Source organism: Amphiprion ocellaris, chromosome 7 (genome assembly GCF_022539595.1).
Source record: "Amphiprion ocellaris isolate individual 3 ecotype Okinawa chromosome 7, ASM2253959v1, whole genome shotgun sequence".
NCBI lineage: Eukaryota > Metazoa > Chordata > Actinopteri > Pomacentridae > Amphiprion > Amphiprion ocellaris.
The window spans coordinates 32,427,706-32,450,853 of record NC_072772.1 but is presented as its reverse complement, the minus strand read 5'-3'; the positions used below and the strand labels follow the sequence as shown (position 1 = coordinate 32,450,853).

The following is a 23,148-nucleotide window of genomic DNA, read 5'->3' as shown; positions in this document are numbered from 1 at the left end:
TTTTAACAGAGAGAATTTGATTTCTGAAGCAGGTTAAAGTACTTAAACGATTTGTTTACCAAATTCAATTTGAGTGAGTCATTTCTGAGAGCACTTACTGCCCTTTACGAGCCATGAATATTTAAATTTGGATCAGTGTGAACGTGGTGTTTAACAAGAGTGTACTCAGGAGGTGGGAACAAAAGCAAACAGTGAATAATAAAAGTAATAAAGCCCCCTCAGTAAATTCCCCTCATCCACATGTCATGTCAGAGCTCATTAGACTCCGTAAAAGAATTCATGGAGCTCATAAATCGCCGTCCTCTCCGGCCCGGCGTCCCGTCATGTGGCCTTGAAGTCGTGTCGTCGCTGCTGCTCTGCTTTTCTTCCTATCAGCAGCTGCTTCTTCCAGAGAAGCTCTCCGGCACTCTGCAGCTGTCGGCTAACAAGAGTTCAGATCTGCTTCCAGCTTTCAGTCACCCACTCAGCCGGCCAGGCTCTTGTTTTGGCTCGTCCTCCTCTCCCTTCACTCTCCATCTATCTTCATGTCATTTTCATCCACACTCCTCTCTGTTTTCAGCCTTTTGTTCCAACATTCTCCTCCTCGACTTCACAAACGCCCCTCAGACATCTCTTCTCTCTCTCTCTTTACTTTGTTCATGTTTTTATTTTGTTTCCCCTCCATAGGTCGACCAGGAAATGCCAGCAGCACATGCTACAACAGCCGTGCTCTCAACGAGAAGACGACGTTTCATCCACGGCGGCAGCACTGCACCGGACTCCGATTCGTCTTTCAGAGGCTCGTGTGTGTGTGAGGGTGTGAATGAGTGTTTTATATCACATGCATTCATCGGATCAAAGGGAAATTGTCTTGTTTTGGTCCCAAACATGGACTTCAGTGCTTTTAAACCTCAGTAAGACTCTTCAGGTTACTAATAAACCACCGACCTGAAGTGTGTGTCTCTACTATAATATTTATTGCTACTGTAATATCAATTTTGCACAGTTTTACACAGAACTTCTAAACATATATGAACTGATATGAACTGATATGAGCAGAGAATAATCTTACCAGCCTTCTCAGGTGACACAGAAACTTGAGAAAAACACTTTTATGGACTCAATAAAATATATTTTTCAATCTATTTTCGGTCTTGGCGCTACAGCGCGTTGTAAAAATATTTAAAGACATTTTTAATTCAGGTGCAGGAATTTACTTTTTAAATTCCCCTAAAAAACCCATCTCTGTGTGCTAAAGTTACAGTTTTTTGCCTGAAGATAACTTACTTTATGTCTTAGAATAGCTTAGCTGTAACCCTACACCACTGCTTTCTTTTAAAATGCATGAATCTGCAAAGTCCCTGCCTCTTTCATTATCAATCCCTCCCAACTTGTTGGATCTCAAGCACACCAGCTCACCTATAACGCTGCTCCAACACTGTGAAACTACTATTTTATGCTGCACAGTGGCAAACAGTAATACTGGAGTAATTTATCCACACATGCTGAAACTGGAAACTGATTCTAAAGAAGAATAATGATTAAAAAAAAATCTCCACTCTGTTGGTTTATGAGATTGTTTTTTTATGTTTTTTACATTTAAAACCAAAAAAATCTGAATCTGTGTCATTGCTACACTGCAGTTTCAAGATGGAAAGATCCAGTCATGATGTTGACTGCTTATTTTACATATAATAAGTCATCTAGCATAAAAAAATAAATAAAAAACATCATATGGACATGTTAGTACTTTCAAAAAACTTGATTTTGACTGGAGAAGGTCTTTAAGACGGTGTATTTGCCATATTATAGTGCAACAGTAATATTATTGTTATATTTTTATCTCATTTAGAGGAGAAACATTCTGATTTTTCTTGCTAGGATTTGACTTATAGTTCTTTTGTAACATGTTAAATACATCATTTTAAAGACTAGCTTCTTTCAAAATCCAGTTTTTTAAGCTCTTATCTTTAACTAATCTTAACAACTTGATCTTATCTTAAAAAACTTGATTTTGCCTGTAGTAGGTCTTTAAGATGGTGTATTTACCACATTATAATGCATCATAATGCAACAGTAATATTATTATTACAGTTTTATGCCATTTATAAGAGAAAATTTTGTTTTTTCTTGCTAGAATTTGACTTACAGTTCTTTTGTAATATTATAAATTTGCCATTTAAAGGCCTGCTTCAGTCAAAATCAAGTTTTTAAAGACAAGATAAGATTTTTTTTTTTTTTAAAGATCTCCTGTTATCTTTTACTAATCTTAAGAATTAGATTTTCACTGTATCAGGTCTGTAAGATGTTGTATTTACCACAGTGCAGCACCTTAAAATACCACAATAATATTCTCATTATAGTTTTATGTCATTTATAAGAGAAACATGCTGCTTTTTCTCGGTAGCATTTGAATTAAAGGTCCTTTGGTTCAATTTATTGTACAGTTCTGGTGTCCAGCGGAGTTAAAGAGGGTACTGTAGATTGGGGGTTTTCCTTTGGAGAATGTGTGTATCTGCTTATTATACTCATAATATGGCATATAAAAAACACCACGTGACATACTAGCAAGGTAATAATAACTTGATTTTGACTGGAGCGTGTCTTTAAGATGGTCTATTTAGAGCATAGCGGTATTCTTATTATATTTTATTTCATTTTTGAGAGAAACATTCTGTTTTTCCTGCTAAAATTTGACTTAAAGCTCCTTTGGTTTGACTTATCGTAGAGTTCTGGTGTCTGGCAGAGTTGAAGAGGTTATTTTGGTGTGGGGGTTTTCTTTAGAGCATGTGTGTGTGTCTGTGTGTGTCGTCAGATGCTGCTGCACAAATCCATTTAGTTGCCTCTCTGACATGATATAAATAGCCTAAAGAGCAACAGGGGGATTCGCCCTCTATTATAAGTGTCTAAATATCAGCAGCTATTAGCCTGCCTGTCTCCCCACGGCTGTTCACATCATCCAAAACAACATTACTCAGCTGTCAGTCAGCCTCGGTCTCAGCCGCTCGTGATGCACAAGATGCAAACTCAGTACATACAAACACACACACACATATATAGATATGCAGTGTATAGAAGAAAACTTTGCTGAAATGAATAATTCCTCTTACAGAACAGTTCACCTGTGTCAGTCCAGTAGTAACAAATTCCGCCTACCACCACTAAAGCTCAGTAATTAACACTTCGCCTGAACTTCCTGGAGTCTCGGGCGGTTGCCTGGCAACAGCAACCTGAGTTTGGCGTGGAAGAAAAACTTAGCGGAGGCCTGACCTCAGCTCCGTCTGTCTGCTGGCGAAGCGAAGCAGCTACGAGCCGAGCGTCATCGCCGTCAGTCAGGGAGCTAATTATCAAGTCGTACCTGTCATTTAAGCGAACTCTGCCGACGCCACGTGTGCGGATGTTGTGCGATGTTATCTGCAGCTGCTTGTTTGAGTTGTGTGTGGGCTCCAGAGTTCAGCGTGAGTCTCAGCACCCGGTGTGGATTAAATATGCACAAAGCTCTCCTCATAACGGCACCTTACAATTGTGTAACACTCTGAGGACTTTGTGTGTGTGTGCAAGTCTGATAATTATTCAAAACTAGAAAGGCGTAGCATCGCTTCCCCTCCTCCAAAATCTGCTCACGACAGAGGATGAGAAATCGCAGGCAGCGGGGGGAAAATGTACGCAACTCCAGAGCAACGCCCGAGCCAAGGAGAAAAAACAGAAACTTCTGGGACATTAAGAGACAAAATGTTCTTCACTCCGGAGCTCGTGTCACCAGACTTTTTATTTATGATGCCTTTAAGAGCCTTTCAAGACCAGTTCAAGTGTCATTTTTTAAAACGGCTGCGTTGTGCACATGTGTGTGCCTGTTTGAGTCCAGTAGTTTGGCAGCCCTGAGTAGTCGATAGACGGAAACAATGCCAGACCTGACTAATCAATAGGCAGCAATCATGAAGAGAGAATGATGATAATCACTTAACCAGATTGGGATCACGATCAATGGCCGCACTAATCGTCCTCCATTACACAGCTGGTACTGGCCCTCATTTAGTCGCACAATCAGCACAGAGTTTGTGTTAACGGCTGAAAAGAAAGTTTCTCGGCAAACACCTGCTCAGTGAAAATGTGGAACTCGTGTTGTTTTTGGACGGTAAAATGTGAGTCAGAGGCAAAACTTCATGTGAGCTAAATTCTAACATCACAATGCATCTTTTATTTTCACGTAAATAGCAATATAGTTAAGTTATAATGCACTAACCCTAACCCAATGACAGAAAACTGATATGTAAGAAACTGACCAAAATTCAACCTACTGACATTTTCTATTTCAAAAATGAACCTTTAAACCCAATAAATAATGCCTTATTAATATTATTTCTCTTTTACAGGGTGTTGTAATAGTGCACCACTGTGGCTTACTGCTGACTGTAGAACAAATTGCTCCTCAGGGATAATAAAGGATACTTTAAACATTGTTTTATTGTTTACTGCCTAACACAGTCCTTTACTGCATTATCTTACATTGGTGTTGTGTTCTTGCGTCTTTAGAGGAGAATAACATGTAAATTGACTGGTTATTTTACCTGAAAATGCAGAAAAGTTGGGGTTTTCAGTCCTGAGTGGACTCGGGACTGTAATTTCGCATTTTACTGGTTTTAAAGACTAAATTCTGAGTGCATAGTGATAAATAAAGATAAACTCGGAACTTTGCCAAATGCAATTTTCTGCATTTTAGGCGATTTGACAGTTTGATGTTATTTTAAAGGGTGAAATTACAGCATCAGACACCTTATGTCCAAAAGATGCTGCTGCAAAAAGGTGAGATTAGATGAAAATAGAGTTATTAAGAGGTTGAGTGGCTGTATGATCAATGACGGCGGTTACATACGTGTAATAATGATAAATATTGAACGTCAGAAAAATCCTTTTATGTCTATTTTGAACACTTTGAGGCAATGAGTTGAATTTAGAGAATAAGATCAGTAATAAGACATTACAAACCTCTGCTGCATGAGAGCTGCTGGAAGTAGAGAGAGATTGTGTGTGTGTGTATATGTGTGGGTGTCTGTGTGTGTGTGTGTGTGTGTGTGTGTGTGTGTGTGTGTGAAAGTGATCAGAACACTCGCTAACACATCCTCCCTTAGCAGAAAGCTGTTTCCTGTTGGTGTGAAAGTTTATGTGTGTGTGTGTGTGTGTGTGTGTGTGTGTGTGTGTGTGTGTGTGTGTGTGTGTGTGTGTGTGTGTGTGTGTGTGTGTGTGTGTGTGTGTGCATGTGCGTGTGCGTGTCAGTTCATGTCACATGTGCAGTTTAAATGTTCACACCTCTAACATTGCATCCTGTCCCTACACATCTCATCTCTCTTCCCACGTCGTTCCCTTTTAGTTCCTCTTTCCTCTCCTTTTCCTTCACTGCTTTTCCCCATCATCATCTCTGTGTTCTTATTTTTGTCATTCTAGTCTCCCTTTCTCTCCCTCCCTCCTCTGCTTACATGTCTGCATTTTTTTTAGTGCCTCATTCAGCTTTACTGAGACAGAAAATCACAACTCGACCACAGTTTGTCGTTCCAGCGGCGACCACTTCCCTCCCTCTCTTCCTCACACACCCAGCTGGCACAAACACAACTAATAAAAACACACACAGGGTTGTATTTATGCTGTAAGCCAGGGGTGTTAAACATGCGGCCCGCGGGCCAAAACCGGCCCGCCAGAGGGTCCAGTCCGGCCCTCCAGAGGGTGGACTTTGTAAAGTGTAAAAATTACAAAGAACACATGAACTGCAAATATTATATTTGTAAAACTGTAAATTTAAAGCAATTTCTAGATCTTGACAAGTAAATCATTAATCAAGTACAATACTATATAGAAATACTATATTGTTATTTTGTCATTTTGTGTCTTCCTTTTGTAATATTTTGTCTTGTTTTTGTTGTTTTTTGTCTGGCTTTTGTCATTTGTATCATGTTTTTGTTGCTTTGTATCTCATTTTTGGAATATTTTGTCACAATTTTGTAATTTTTGTCTCATTTGTGTCATTTTGTGTCTCAGTTTTGCCATTTTATGTCTCATTTTGTAGTATTTTTGTTGTTTTTTGTCTAAATTTTGTCATTTGTCTCATTTTTGTCATTTTGTGTGCCATTTTTGGAATATTTTGTCATTTTGTGTCTCATTTTTGGAATATTTTGTCTAATTTTGGTAATTTTTGTCAAATTTTTGTAGTTTTGTGTCTCATTTTTGGAATATTTTGTCTCATGTTTGTTGTTTTTTGTCTTTTTCTTTATCTGACTTGTCATTTGTCTCGTGTTTGTTGCTCTGTTTCTCGTTTTTGTCATTTTTTTGTCTCGTTTCTCTCGTTTGTGTAATTTTTTTGTCTTGTTTTTCTCCTTTTGTGTGTTTTTTGTGGCTTTGTAACTTTTTTCCCCAGGTTTTTTGTCTTTTTTGTTTTGTTTTGTGTTGTTTGGCTACTTTTTTGTCATTTTGTTTCTCGCTTTTGTCGTTTTGTGTCTCATTTTCATTGTTCTTTATTTCATTTGTGTCATTTTGTGTCTCATTTTTGCCATTTTATGTCTCATCTTTGTAACATTTTGTCTTGTTTTTGTTGTTTTTGTCTTTTTTTGTCTGGCTTTTGTCGTTTGTCTCATTTTTGTCGTTTTGTGTGTCATTTTTATAATATTTTGTCTAATTTTGGTAGTTTTTTGTCTAGCTTTTGTCATTTTGTGTCTCATTTTCATTTTTTTGTCTCATTTCTGTCATTTTGTGTCTCATTTTTGCCATTTTGTGTCTCATCTTTGTAACATTTTGTCTTGTTTTTGTTGTTTTTTGTCTTTTTTGTCTGACTTGTCGTTTGTCTCATTTTTGTCATTTTTGGAATATTTTGTCTAATTTTTGTATTTTTTTTGTCTCAGTTTTGTCGGTTTGTGTGTCATTTTTGAAATATTTTGTAAATTTTTGTATTTTTTTGGTCTCGTTTTTGTCAGTTTGTGTCTCATTTTTGGAATGTTTTGTCAAATTTTAGTAATTTTTGTCTCGTTTTTGTCGGTTTGTGTCTCATTTTTGAAATATTTTGTCTAATTTTTGTAGTTTTTTGTCTCGTTTTTGTCGGTTTGTGCCTCATTTTGGGATATTTTGTCTTGTTTTTGTTGTTTTTTGTCTTTTTCTTTGTCTGACTTTTGACCTTTTGATCATAAAGTAAAATACTATATCAACAACTTCCAGATACCTGTGACTAAATGTTGTGTTCCTTTGTACACACTCTGTGATCTGGAAGTTGTAATGTGTAAATGATAAACTGAGGCATAATGTTGTTGAAACTGAATGTATTTTTCTTAAGAAATTTCAGGCTGTTCATGATGTTTTGTAAAATGATAATTCCTTAAATGTTGTTATGCTCTGATTTAACTGGTCTGGCTCACTTGAGGTCAAACTGGGCTGAATGTGAACTAAAATATTTTTGAAACCCCTGCTTGAAGCTAACTGGGGACGTCTGCAGCTGCTCCGACTTCTCCTGGAGTTGAATAAAGTGAGAAACCGGTGGAGGTACCCACCTGTTTGACGCGGTCCGGGTTGACGGTGGTCTGCGGCTGCAGGATGCTGACCGGCTCTGTCTTCTGGGTGCTCTGAGGCATCTCCCTCACCTTCTCGGCGATGAAGTCATGGACGCCGTTCAGCGCCTCCACGGTGCCCTGGATCAGACAAACCCGCTCTGTCGTCCCTGCAAAACAAACAGGTCAGCGTGAGGTTGAACCGATACTTTGTGGAAACAAACTGGAAAACAAAATCACACACAGGAGCGCTTGTGTCACTGGATTTTATTCCCGTAACTTTCACGACCCATCACGTTGTTCGAAGATGTAAAACAGGGAGGCAGCAGAACGCCACAGCTGAGCTCCGCTGCCAGAAATAAAACACCAAGACGTCAAACATCCTCATTTAGTCAACAGTTATTTCCATCAACGTCTCAACTTTTCCCTACAAAACAGTGTTCACAAGTTCCTCTCAAACTAAATTTCATTCGGGTTTTCTTAAAAACATTTTTCACAGATGCAGGTAAAAGTTTGCAGCTCGTCGTAGTTCTGACCTGAACATTCAGAATTTTCCTCTTTTCATCATTTTTATGTGCTGTTGAATGAAAATAGAATCAACCACGGCTGATACTAGTTTAGAAAAAAAAACAACAACCGTGAGATAAGAAAAGACACCAGGAAACTGTAATGATCCCCGCTGGGAAATTACACTGCAGCAGCAGCAGCAGCAGCAGCAAATAGTAACAGCAGAGAGACGAGAGAAAACAGAATTATCGAGAAACTCAATCGAAAGTGGAGGGAAATTAACGTATATGAAACTGTGTGATGTTTACAGCAGAAAACTAATTACAGACTTAATCACATTTTACAGATTTAACCGCTTGAAGCTTGTCGAGGGATTTTTTTTTCTGAGAAGCAATTTAATAGAAAATACATCTCGAAACGTGCAGGATAAAGTGATGAAACAAAGAAAAACCCAAAGTCAGAATGAAGAGAAAGATGACACAAGCACAGAGCAGCATTTAGAAAACACCACAGCTCATGTTTCCACTGCATCTGCCTCTCCTGATCATGTCAGAAACATTCGCTTTATGTGGGTTTCCAGGATTTTGTCCAATCGGGAAATGAATTCCCTGGTCAGGCGAAGGATATTACATGTTGCAGTCATTTCCAAACTTCTGTTTTAGTTTGTAGCAACACGATGACACATTTCTGCAGGGTTTTTCCCCATAAAAATAGTTTCTTTACTGGATAAAGTCCAAAATGCAAATTGAAAAAGTTGCAAAGTTGCTACTACAACAGGAGTAAGTGGGATTTCTATTCTTTAAAAATTCAAAATATTTGAAAATACTGTGATTTTTCTGACAGATACTGTGATTAGAGTTGCAATATCATTTCTTAAAGTCAAGTTTTAGTCCAATGTTCACTGCAATGAAGCGTTACAACCTGAGACACCATCAAATCTCAGACATGTAGTATAAAGTGCAATGTGTCCGAAATTGCAGCTTTTGTGATTTGCAAATTACATAATTTCAAATAAAATCAATTATTTATGCAGCCTTGGAATATAATGCACTGTATGACATCATTTATGCACTTTTTTGTTGCATTTCTCTTCTTTTTCCAGGAAAATTAAACACTAAATGCAGCAGAAAAATCAAATATTAACAAACAAGTAGCACAACATCACAGTTTAGTTGTTCTGTTTTTATGCTAAAGCACATTAGAAATAAAACAGACTGACTTTAAAGTTTGTTTGTATCCGCAGAAGGTGACCAGTAAAATGTAATAATAAAATTAACAGGGCTATGAACACTTCGCTGCTCACCCACTGTGCATTTAAACACCATTAACACCTTTAAGTAAGTCTGAACATGTATAAGTTATACTGCTTGTTATAATTTGTTAATTACACCGTGTTTTATCACATTTTCTCACTGCTTCCAGGCAAATTTTTACATCCTCAATGTAAAAATCAATTAGAAGGCTTTTGAGACTTGTTTTGCTTGTGTAATCCATATTGTTATATTATTTTTTTAAGCTTGGAAGGTGAATAATAAAACATGACAGTCAAAAATGACGTGTAACATGAGACATATTGATTTCATCAGACATTTTGTTGTAAATTACTGCATAATATCACTTCGTATCTAAGGAAAATGCGTCATTTGTCACACTAGTCACAAGTTCTTGACATATAAATGGTTGAAAACAAGACAACTCTTCATTTAAAGGGTCGCAAGCCAAGAAGTTGGAAGCAACTAACGTGAAATATGTGTCTGCTGCTGCGTTCTGCTCAAGCTGGAAATCAGCACTTTGACCTCGTAGCCGGAGAAACCAAACAATTAACGACAGCTTCTGCTTTCACTCTGCATGAAAATACATCCAGATAGATTCATAAATGTTGGCTGCAGAGACGAGATCCAGCGCTTTAACCAGCAGACAAAGAGGAGAATCTAGGCCAGAGCAAAGCCTCTCAGTCCAGCTGTATCTTAACAACACACTGAAAGTAAATCTCTCTCACTCCCTCACCCTTTTTGCATTTGTCTCTCTCTCCTCTCTTTTTTCTGTTTTCTGTCTCTCTTCCTTCCTTTCCTTTCCCCTATATTCCCTCCTCTTCCTCCCATCTCTCCCTTGCTCTCCCCTGATTCCAGTATTTAGCGGGATCTGCTCTTATCTCGGCCCAGCAGCGTGTCAGCCGGCGCTTCCTGTCCCCCCTCCTTCTCGCTAGCATTGTTGGACTGGCTCGGACTGGCTCGGCTTGGCCCGGCTCGGCCCTCTGTGGCTGCACTGGGAGCTCAGAGATCGAGGGCTGCTCCATGTATGTATGAGCGGGGGCTGATGGCGTGTTATAGCGTGAGGGCAGAGAGTTCAAGAAGCCAAAAATAGGAGCATTTTTAGCCCAAAAAAAGAGAACTTTTCTGTGCTGCCTTCAAACACCGTTCAGAGCAGAACTTGGAACAAGGCATGCTGCAATTGTAACACTATAAAAGATGAGCTACAGAAAAAAGCTCACATATTTAGCAAAAACTTTCTGCAGGAATCAAAATTCTGCACAAACTTAAGCATGAAAATGAAAAGTTGAATGTGCAGCGGTTGTGACAACACCAGCTAAAAATAAAGCACACAGCTCATCAGGCATTTGCAGAATTTGGCTACCTGGACTTTTGTGAGGCCTGTTAGCGTTACAGTGGTATTAATTCCCATTCCTATTTTTACAGTGTGTCGACAGCACCGACAAACTGTGTGTGTTGACAGCAGCTGAGAGCTTCGGTGTGGTCCGGCGAGCGACGACGGCGGCTACAAATAACCCAAACGTTAGCTCTGGGATGCTAACATTTTGTGCGTTTCTACTCGGCATCAGAGTGACGGGACCAGTGAAGAGTGTGAGTGTGTGTGTGTGTTTTTGTGTGTATCATGTGTGTGCTGATACTGAGGAAACTGGGCCTCGCCTCTCCCCGACAGCTGGTGCCCTCTGGGTAATCTGGACTCATCCAATCAGAAGCGAGGATTAGCAGGCCATTGTCTTGGCATGGGTGTGTGAGTGTGTGTGTGTTATTTTTTTGCAGTTTGTGATTGCACATGCACGCCCCTGTGTGTGTGTGTGTGTGTGTGTGTGTGTGTGTGTTTGTGTGATTTTGATTGTGTGATTGCAGCAGAAAATGCCACTCTGTCACTGGAGATCACGTTGAAGCTGCAGTACAGCTGTGCCACTGCGACGAAGACCTGCTTAATTTAATTACTAAATATTCACCCACAGATCAGTGAATATGCGTACGATAATAAACACGGTCAATTTTATTTACGTAGGTGATCTTGCAGCATCACAACTTGATATTTCATCTGATTGTGTATCAATAGCACGGCGCTTTTTGCACATTTTAAAGTATCATTTCTGTGCATTTTTTGCTTCCTTTGTGTCATTTTGCAGCGTCTACATGATAAACAATGGGTGAGGTCTCATTTATCACAATTATAAGGCATGCAACTAAACACCAAGTGCAAAAAAGGTGCATTCTGCCAACACGCAAAATGACTGTGTGTTAAATTCCCACTTTTTCTATGATGCTAGGCTGACTATCAAGCTGGTATGAAGGTTAATCATCATCAGTAAAGCTACTTACTTTTGTGTCTTCCCATTGTTGTTTTTGACTACAAATACTCTTTATAGAGCAGATTGGTTTATGTTTTTTCCACCTGAAGTCACAAGAACTCCACCGCACTGGCATCGTACAAGGCTACCAATTTGTAAGTATAAATATCCTGCAAATATTGAGTAATAATAGTTAATTACACCATGTTTTATAGCATTTTCTCACTACTTCCAGGCAGGCATTTTCCTACAAAGTAAAAATCAAGGCTTTCGAGATTTGTTTTCCTTGTGTAACCCACCACTGTAAGCATTTTTATTTAGCTTTATTATTATTATTTTTTAACATGGAAGGTGATTAATAAAACAGGACAGTCAAAAATGGTGTGCAACAGTTTGTAAGTGTATATATACTGCAGATATTGTGCAAGTTAAATGTTAGAGTTGTGTTTGTGTCCAGGTTGTGGTGTTTTTGGACATCCACACAAATGTGTTTTTGCTTTTTAAAAGAGTTCTAAACCAAAAACAATCACTGTCTGCATCTGAAATGTGTCTACATGCCTGAAAACACATAAAAATAACCGTCCACGTACACTGTTGTACACAAAAAGTGTAAAATCTTAGTTACAGGGAAGGAAGAGCAATGGCAAAATGTAACACCAGAGATTACTTTTCCTGGAACAACAATGAGGTGGAACTGTTACCAAGAATAAGTAACACATGCTGACATCTTTGCTTGTTTTTTTTTCTTTCTGGAAAAAGCGTAATTTGATAGGAGCGAACATGAATGTCTGTATCATAGCTTCCAAAAGTCTCCATTTCTGCCTCTCCGGACTAAAAATGCAATCAGCAGAAATCTGTTTTATGAGTCCTAAAACACCAGCATGTTGTGGATGCCAAGTTTAAACGTAGGAAAAGTTAATGTGGACGTAGTTTTTAAATCTGCTGCTCCACTAATTTTATCAGCTAAACTGGAACTTTGTCAGTGTGCAGGTAGTTTGTCAGAACTTTTTTGAACACAGTGGAAGAAACACACAGTAAATGTGGTATAAAATTAAACCATGAGCTAAATCAGATCGGTCTACATCTAAATTAATGCAGCTTTAAACTCCCTGCATGTCCTGATTTTATCTGTTGTTATCTGTTGTTGATGAAGACTACAGTTCACGCAAACACAACCAGAACGTCTCCATCTAACACAAACAGGCCACTGCTTGTGTCAATGTTTGGAGGAACAGTTTCATGAATTATCCTAAATTAATACGTGTTTCATTAACATTAGCATGCTCGTGCTTCAGTGTCGCGTTTCCCCTACAGGAAACACACAAAGACACACACACACACACACACACACACACACACACACACACATATACACAGACTGACAGTAACAGACACACAAATGCCAAACTCAGTGCCAACACAACAGAATTTATACATCCCTCAGCGACCGGGAGCACGCTCCGTTGGCAGTCAGTTCTGGAGCGGTGCAAAAACGTCATTGTGTGTGTGTGTGTGTCTTTGTATGTGACTTTTTGCATTTCCCGTTGTAAAACCAACCTCATCATTTGACATTTTAACGGTTGAAAGCCGCTTCCAAACTTGACTTGCTGCAGCTGCTGAGGAAATATCTGTTCAGTGTTATTAAAACTACAGTGTTTACATCATATTTAAGACGGGGAAAGAAATCATAGACGCAGAATAACGGAGCCAGAGCAATTGTGAATTGTATATTCAAGTATCAGCGCCGTCAGTCCTGATTAGCCAAGCAAATGTGTTGTTTCACTGCATTGAGGATTACTACAACAAACATAAATCACGACCCGCATGTGCAGCCAATAGCATTGAAATGTGTGTTTCATTCGGCCAAGTTAGAGTCCTGATAGGCACAGAGTTTTACTGCGGCATCTGGAAGAAGTCGAGATGCAATAAAAAAGGGCTAAATCACAGAAAAAAAAACAAGATCATGAGAGGAGCAAAAAGTGCTAAGCTCCAAAGTTTCAGGTCAGAAGATTGTTTGGCTCCTGAGATGAAACACCTGCAACGGTGCCAGCGAGGAATAATAGCAGGAGTCAGAAATATCGATAAAATCCATTCAGTGCTGTGAGGTGGCTTCGTTAGCTGACGTACTCTGTGTAGGTTGGTCTGGTGTCACGGCGGACAAACCTGCAGCACAAAAAAAACCACACATAAACCTCCAATTACTGGAGCTCTAACTTCAATCAGAGGATGACGGGGGATCGAAAAATGAAAAGCAAGAGTCTGTGAAATTCATAGCAGACGTGAACTCCGGCTCTGTATTTCCACAGTGACCAAGTGACCCAACACCCCTTCGTTCAACACCAGAACACTCCTCATCATCATGATCCAGCCTGTGGACCCTGGCAGTTGTTTTTATTAAAGTCTAACTAACATGACTCACTCCTTCCTCCTCCTCCTCCTCCCTGATGACCAGAGACTGAAAGCACAGGGAGCTGCTTCTCCTCTGATTTCTGACTCACTGCAACATATGCATGCTCAGTATGGCGACGCATGCCGATCAAACTCCGACACTAGATTATCCTCGAACAAGAAGAGATGTAAGTCGCTCAGTCCTGCTACTGCAAGCATGAAAACATCACAGCAGAACCAACAGAACATACAGAATGCTTTGTTTACAGGGAGAATCTGACAAAAAAAGGACAGAAAGTCAAATTTGCATTTAACAACAGCAGGATAACGCGATGCAGTAAAGATTACTCTGTGTGTCATAGCCTGTTAATTGCAGTCAACCTGCAGCCAGCAGCCACGATTCATTCTTTCCAGCTCCATCCAGCCGGGGGTGGAGAGTCTCGGCCTCCTGAGGCTTCGGTAGCCAACAATAAAGGCGCATTACGCTGCATTTAACAGCCTCACTCGGTTCTGCTGCATTAAAGGTAGATTTTATACTCAGAAATACGTTCTGTTGCTCTGGATGAGCATTTTAAAGCCATGAACTGAGTCTTCAGACTGAAAGATTTCACATTTTTATCAAGAATGTGATCCTCTGTCATCTGTAGGTGCATTATGGGAAATGTATGATTTCGCACCAGACTTTCAGTGTGAATGTGCATCTTGTACTAAAAAGTTGTAACAATTTGTCAAAATAAGTACTATATTACATTTTCAGACTTATATGTTGTAACTTATGGATATATATCTTTGTACAGCAATGCACAGAAGCTTTAACTGTGTTTTTCTATGTGTAATGAAAAAACATCTGCTAAATAAATATAATTTAGCGAAAATGTCTCCATTTCTGCCTGTAGAGACTAAAACACAATCAACAGAAATCCATTTTATGGGCCCTAAAACACCAGATTGTTATGGATGCAAGGCTTAAACTTAATAAAAGTTAATGTGAATATACTCTTTTTCTGCTGTCATCAGCTACACTATAACTTTGTCTGTCTCTTGCAAATCTCTCAATGTTGTGGATGTGTAACTTCTATGAAAACATTCAACAAATTTGTCAAATTAAGTGCTGCATTACACTGTCAGATTTAAATGATGCAACATATGCATATATATGTCTTTGCAAAGCAATGCACAGACTGTTTAATTGTGTTTTTTTCTATTTACACAATTGCCAAATAAATGATAATTTAGCAAACATCAGTGCCTGTATAATCGCTTCCAGTCTCCATTTTTGCCTCTACAGACTAAAATGCAATCAGCAGAAATCTCTATTTTATGGACCCTGAAACACCAGATTGCTGTGGATGCAAGGCTTAAACTTAAGAAAAGTTCATATGAATATACTCTTTTTCTGCTGTCATCAGCTACACTATAACTTTGTCTGTCTCTTGCAAATCTCCCAACCTTGTGGATGTGCAACTTCTATGATAAGTTCAATAAATTTGTCAAATTAAGTGCTGCATTACATTGTCAGACTTATATGTTGTAACATATGCATATATGTGCCTTTGTACAGCCATGTGCAGAATCTTCAATAGTGTTTTTTTTTTCTATTTATAATGAATAAACAGCTGCTAAATAAAAGATAATTCTTGACTTTGTTCATTAGCATGAACTCATTTCTCAGTGGGGATGAAATGTCCGCATCCAGTGGATCAAAAATTAAATTAAAGCAGAGATTTGTTTTAGATTTGACGAGCTGCAGCTGCAAATGGAGCCTCTGAGGAATATTTTACGTTAATATATTTTTAGGCTGTGATGTTAAAAAGTGTCCTCAACAAAGTCAGAAATTCCATGACCTCAAAAACCGTTACTCCTTCCTGGTTTATTAATGTTGTTTTTCAGTACAGGGAACCACTAAAGGCATAAACAGTCTGGTTTACACTACAGTCGGGCCGAAAACTGCCAGCCGGCGCTGCGAATGTGTGAAACAAGTTGTCAGATATTCTGGTAAATTCCTGCAAAGTGACCCATTTGTAAGGAATCACAGATTTTCCCCTGAGAGCCCTCCCTCAAGTTTCCTGTCTGGAGCGAGTTTCTCAAACTTTTTCAAACGGGAATATTTGAAAAATATCAGCAGAGAATATAACAGGAGAGAGGAGATGAGATGTGACAGAAATTGCCAGAAGTCTTGTGTTCACAGGTACATGATGTTCATCCCCTGCTATGCCGAGATGTACAGCTTTTTCACTTCCAGCGCTCCTCTGATGGAAAAAACATTAGCAGGAGGGAGAAAGACAACCGATAGAAAGAGATACAGGGGTTCACACGACTTCTGTCACATCTGAAAAGCATCAAGCACAGAGAAAGGGAGAGGGGAAGGCAGAGAAATGGACAGAAACTCAGAGAGGGAGAGGCAGATCGGCACAGAGTCACGATGGCTGTGTCAAAATGGAGTGACAACAGAGAAAGAGGGCGACAAACAGAGACGAGGAGGGAGATGGACGGACCAGGACACAGAGAGAAGAAACCTTTGTGAAACCTGTCACAACAGAGCAGCGTCAGAAAGACGGAGAGGAGGAGAGACACAAAAAGACAAGGAGATCCTGCAAGATGTATACAGAAATGTAGACAGAGAGAAACCTGAAACACAAACACATACATGTGATGCGGGACAGACGAGGACACGTCGCTCTGGATGGAGATCAATCGGCGAGTCTCGGGAGAAGACGCTGGGCTAGATCTCTGAATCGTCTTTGTTTATAATGTGAAAAAATAAGTTTTGATTTCATCACATGCCAGGAAATCAAGCTAAAATGCATCTAAAGTTTGAACGGGAACAGTAAGCCTATAATCAGACATGCAGACAGAACATATAAGTGGCTGTCGTTAGGGATAGGCCGATTATTGTGGCCGATATTTGGCATTTTTGACTGATTATTGATCGATTAAATGTGCTTCTTTGGGTTTCTGTGGTTTTAGAAATGTCTCTCAAGCAGCAAAAACTAAACAAGAAACACAAACTGTTTCCACAAACCAGGAAATTAGCTTCACACAGTGGCTAAGGCCGTGCTAATGGCTAGCAGCTAAGTTTGAAGACAGCCACAGATTCATATGAAAGAGAGTCGTCTGAAAAGCAATAATTAATAATGATTGAAGATCTGGACTTTAATGGGTCATAGAACTGATAGAACGGGGAAAGATTAAGATAACAGAGAAGAAGAACAAATTGATTATTCACAGTCAATCCCACATAAACAGAGGAGAGCGTCCTAATTTATTCCTATTCCTATTTTATATATTCAGCTATAGTCACCCTTACTAATAAAGAAGACCATGAAGAAGTCATGGTTTCATGCCTTTCATGTCTATACCAACTGCCAAGTTATCAACTGTTTAGCACCATGTTGTCGATCACAGATGCAGAGAGAGTTTTCTTCCTGAAGGAAGCAGAATCACCTGCATTTAAAGCTACAGACACACAAACAGCCCATTTACAGCCAACAATTATGATAAAATTAACCAATTTTGTGGTATTTTAAGATCCCCCCCTCCAAGAAAAACTGCCAAAATGGGCACAACATGGGACTCTGAAAGATTTAAGTCTGAGAACAATAGTTTTCTAATTATTCTAATTATAGTTTTCTAATTATTTGTTAATATATTGGGTCTCTATCAGTTCCAAATATTGGTCATCCATCGTTCAGTAATTGGTATCAGCCTTGAAAAAAAACACATTTGTTGATCCCTAGTTGTCATTTATTACATTTAATTTTTTAATTCTTTCGCATTTGTTTATGTCTTGATTTTTCTTTGCTGATTGCCTTTTCTTAGTATCTGATTTTCCAGCTCCCAACTGCAGATTCATGCAACCAGCTTCAAGCGAAAGTCAGACAGAAACAGGTGCAGATTGAATGCATAGATGGAAATACAGAATTCATTAAAGCTAAATCCCAGCAGATGGATGCTGACAAACAGTAGGAGAGAGAAGACTGACTTTGGGTATAAAATAACCTCCATCGCAGCTGATTGGAAGCACAGCGAGACGTGGTGCTGGTTTAATGTAAGCTCATTAAACACATCTCCTTAGGCGGCGGATAAGCTCAGGTTAACTGGCTACCTTTGATCAGATCTGCTGGATTAGCCGCCTGTTAGAGGTGCAGCTCAACACCTTGTTGTTGCAGATCGCATAAAATGGCTTATAGGACTGTATGGAAAGAGACGGGTGGGAGGACGATCAGATAGGAGGTGAAGGTGAACCGGAGATATTATGTGTCCTGTAAGGTTTCTACATCCAGAGGAACATGTGAATCTTGACACTTTCACCTGTTTCCCTCATGAAAAAGTTCACTGGAATTGAAAGAATAAGAGAAACTTCAAAAATGTAATAAGCCTGGCGTGGGATCTGACCTCTGATTGGCCTCCTGAATTCAATCTCTCCTAATAACTTATCTGAGAGTGAACAGTCTCATTGAAATGAAGGCGTTTCGAACACAAGATTATTACAAATTCTATAGCAACCAATATTATGTGCCCTAAAAGATACTATCACTGAGACAAACCAGTATCTGTCCATTATTAAAATCCAAAGCAGGACTAATTTGTCTCAAGAACAAAGCGGCAGAAACTTGATGATGCACTTTTCAGCCAAGTGAACATTATCAGCGACATGCAGCATTTTGTGTCTCTGGAAATTACTTTGAGAACACTGGTAGTAAAATATCTGATTTCCTGTTTGGTGCTATAAAGCAGCAGAGCAGAATTCCCATAAGAAGCTATTCTTAAAGGCTCCATATGAGGAGAATCCATTGTTACTGTGTTTTAGCATCTTAAAAGCTTGTGGGTGTAAATAAAAAGCAGTGAAAATATCAATACATTTACTTTTCTAGTCTCAACTCAACCAAAAAAACTTCCCAGCTTTGCATGTCAATTAGAATTTATTTCATTTTCTAAGTTGAAATAGAGTAACCAATAGTATTGTAGCTAAAATTGTGCATAATTCTGCCCTTCTATTTTTGGAATGAACAGCTGCCTCACAGTCCACCAGGTTTATTTACCTTCTGGAGCTGCTTCTGCTAACTATAAAATGTTTTCGCCATGAATAAAATTCACTAGATATTGTTGGCTGTAAGAGTGAACACAAGAGTCTTCATGCACTCCCAGCATCTGAGGAACTGAGCACCCGCTGGATTACTTTTTACTGTTTTTGATGCCACAACAATCAGAAAATCCTTAGTGTTAGCATGTTGTGAGGCTAATGTGGCTAACTGTAAAAGTGAGGTAAAATCAGGGATGTTGGAACATTAAGAGTGATTTCAAATCAATAAACAAGGACAGTGCAGGTTCAGTGAAACCTGAACTGGGCTGCTGTTTACATTCGGTAGCTTCTCTCCTGCTCTCTGTGCGCACAAAAACTGCATTTTAATACAGGTAAGCTCCCAATAAACCTGTTCTTGTTTACATATTTTCATGTTTCCATGGTCAGACAGCAGATAAAGTATGAAATAGTAACTGAAATGCAGACTATATGTTAACCAAGGTTTACTTTGAAGCTGTTTTACAAGCTGCTGCCTTGCACAGCTAAACTATGGATTTCAAAAAAAGCAATGTTGTTCGACAAACTCACCAAACACATGAGGTAAAAACAGCAGCTCTGTGGTGAATTCAGTGATATTTCAGGCAAAATGATCACTCAGGGAGAAAGTTAGAAGTGATAGAAAGTCATGGTTTCATGCGTTCATTCATGTCTATACCAACTGTCATGTTATCAAATGTTTTGCTCCATGTTGTTGATCACACAGGCAGAGAGAGTTTCCTTCCTGAAGGGGGCGTGTTCAGCAGGATATCGGCCATCTTAATTTAATAACTCCTATTTCTATTTTATATATTCGGTTATAGTCACCCTTATTAATGAAGAAGACCATGAAGAAGTCATGGTTTCATGCACTTACCAATGCCTATACCAAATGCCATACTATCAACTGTTTTGCTCCATGTTGTTGATCACAGATGCAGAGAGTTTCCTTCCTGAAGGAGGCAGAATCGACCTCATTCAAAGCTACACACACTCAAACAGCCCATTCAGAATCAGAATTTATGGTGAAATTAACCAATTTTGTGGTATTTTAAGCGAAAAATCCCTTTCTGCTAAATTGGCCACAATATGGGACCCTTCAAGATTTAAGTCTGAGAACAATAGTTTTAGATAATAGCTAATTATTTGTTAATATAGGGCCTCTAAATTCCCAAAGTCTGGACCCAAAGTCTCCTGCTGCCACGCTGATAAAGAGCCTTTTCAAACTGCTCTTAATCTGCATTGAAATTCCCTCCGTTTCTGAGCACAATGGTCCCCCCATAATGTGAAAAAAAGCGCTGACCAATAGGCTTCTGTCACCGAGAGACGGATGAACCCATCGACTGACACCTTAATGAGCCAATAGAAATGACAGAACAGAGCTCAGTAGCCAGTTAGAAAAGGTTTTATGGCCTAATGAGGTGAACCAGCTGCGGGGACAAAAGGAAAAGAAAGAAAAAGAAAAAAAAAGGAAGATTAGATAGATAGATAGATAGATAGATAGATAGATAGATAGATAGATAGATAGATAGATAGATAGATAGATAGATAGATAGATAGATAGATAGATAGATAGATAGATAGATAGATAGATAGATAGATAGATAGATGTTGCGTAACTGCTGCAAACTTCTGGTCTGCAACAGTAAACCAGCAGAGGAGGAGGTCCTCACCCCTTGACTGATCCAGCTCCGTTACCTTGGCAACTAACAGTCTCCGACCATGCACACACACACAATCAGTCACACACACACAATTGTGCGTTTACACCAAACACACACTCTTTCATGCAGCTGGGCAGCTGTTGGTGATGTCATGAGTTGTTATTCCAAAAGTCTCTGAGATGTGTGTGTGCATGTGTGTGTTTGTGTGTGTGCGACAGAGAGAGAGAGAGAGAGAGAGAGAGAAAGTGAGAGCGAGAGAGCATGACTGCATGTGCTGATGTAATCAGGAGCAGTAAGGAAACTTGGAGCTGTTCTCTGCTGCAGCCGACCAAGTTTTCATTAGAGAGAGAGAGAACAGGACAGAGGAGAGGAAAGACAAATGGAAGGAAGAAATTATGGGAGGAAGGAAAGAGGCATCAGAGGAGCAAAGCGAGGAAAGAGCAGGAGAGGGCAGAAGCATTTGAGGTGGAATCCAAGAGAGAAATCTAAAAAAAAAAAAAAAAAAAAAAAAATGCAAATGGAAGAAAACTAGAAGGCAGAAAAAAAAGAAAAAACTAGAAGGAAAGACAAAAACTGGAGCTGCTGCAGTTTATGTGGATAAAAATGTGATGGTTGCTTTGTAACGTTCTGGCAGAGAGCTCATCTCGTCTCTCCCCCCGAGCGCCCACAGGGCTGTAACACACACTCTCCCACTGGCTCCCACATCATTTACACCAGAAAAAAATCATGGTCAATTAGGAAAAACGCATTACATCCCGGAGTTACTGTGGACAACTGGCCTGGGGGGCGACTTTACTGGCCTTCGCTGACTTCATAAACAAGAAAAACAGGAAAGACAAAAGTTCTCATCTGGTATGTTGGTGTCTCAGCAGACTGAGGTGTGAAGAGTCTCAACATAAAAGGTTCCAGAAGAAGGCATGTAGCGTCCCCGAATGCTGTTTAGTAATAATAAAAATGTTGCTAAAAGAAGTAGTTGTCAGACATGTTCGCGCTGCTCCACATGGGATCAGACTATTAATGCTAATCAGCGCTAACAAGCAACCGCAAAGATCTGAAAGGTGTCTCTGAAGCCATAAATATAAAAAATACATTAAGAGCGCAGCACAAAGAATAAAAACAGAGAGCCAAGAAGTATTGCACAACACAGAAGAATGAAGAATCACAAAACAACAGAAACACATACGAGTACAACACAACCCAAGTAACCATTACATTGGTCAGCACCAGCTACAATACAAAAGTTACATCATTTTCAGACAGAAATAGATTATTTTTTAATTTAAAGAAACCACAATTTAAATGTTATTGCAAATTATTTACTTTTTTGCCACTTTTTCTTAACAAAATTGAATTTTGCTGATTATTTATTTTACAAAAATTCATGTCCAAAATTTGTTCCAAGGTTTACAGCTGTTTCAAATACTAGAAACAAATAGCAAATCTACACACTATAGATATTTTATTACTTATTTTGAAATTTTTTTTGTCAGCTATTTGTTTTGTATAGACACTGCCTGCAGTTCAACCGAGACTTTTTTAATGTTTGTCTGGTGACTATTGGCCCCAGCAGTGTCAGTAATGGCTTTCTGGATGAGGCAATGAGCACAGAATTTTAGTTTTTTTTAAAGAATCAGATTTTTTTATGAGAATAAAGAAATATCAAATAAACATAATTTTGTTTTCGCAACTTCTTGCTCCAATAACTGTGGTAATTTCAGTGATTTTTTGTAAAACATCTTCTGTGTTTTGGGGTTCAGAGGGTTGATGAAGCGAAACATAAAGTTATGCTAAAAATAATGACTGCATTTAAATAAAAAATTGTGAATTGACAGTGTTTCCTGTAAAGAAAAGGATCACAAACTTCCACAAATGTAGTTAAATATGTGTAAAACCTCCTAGTTTTTTACTGAGTTAATTTTTATTTAGCTACATGCTCTTATTGTAATAAACCAGATGGTTGTGTGAGCTGCAGTAAAACTCTCATTTCCTCGGTGGAAAGTGTTCTCGTGGAGTTTTACATTAAAGTTATGTCTTCTTCTTCTTTCTTCTTCCCGTTTGGATGGTTTTAAAGTAGCACCAGGAGGAGCAGTAAAAACATGGGTTCCTGTCAGCCTCCCTCCCTCCTTCCCTCACTCACTCTCCCCCATCTCCTTCCTCACCTCCCCCCCGCCTCCCCTCCTTTATCTGTCTCGAGGTCCGGCAGTGACAGAGCACTCGGCGAGAAGAATAAGGCAACTCTCTCTCTCTTTTTCTCTCTAAAGAATAACAAAAGAAGCTGGAAGAAAAGGCAGGAATTCCTCTGCTCTGATGTAACGCTTTTCAGCTTGGAGAGACCTGCTGCTCTGCGTCCACGCTGGGCCTCGCTGGGTGTCCAAAAATCCACGTCTCTCATCCAGATTTTTAAGCAACGTGAAGATAAATCCACATTCAGGAGGCACATTTAGGAGCAAAGCAAAGATC

General features: G+C 39.1%; 1 protein-coding gene across 2 annotated transcripts in view; it reads right to left on the bottom strand.

The window, feature by feature from the left end:
• Positions 1-23,148, bottom strand: part of nova2 (NOVA alternative splicing regulator 2) — a 116,824-nt gene that overhangs the window by 31,966 nt on the left and 61,710 nt on the right. For both annotated transcript variants that reach the window (XM_055012069.1, XM_055012071.1), the window contains one exon: positions 7,506-7,672. In XM_055012069.1, the coding sequence (XP_054868044.1) occupies positions 7,506-7,672 (167 nt within the window). The remainder of the gene's footprint in view (positions 1-7,505; positions 7,673-23,148) is intronic.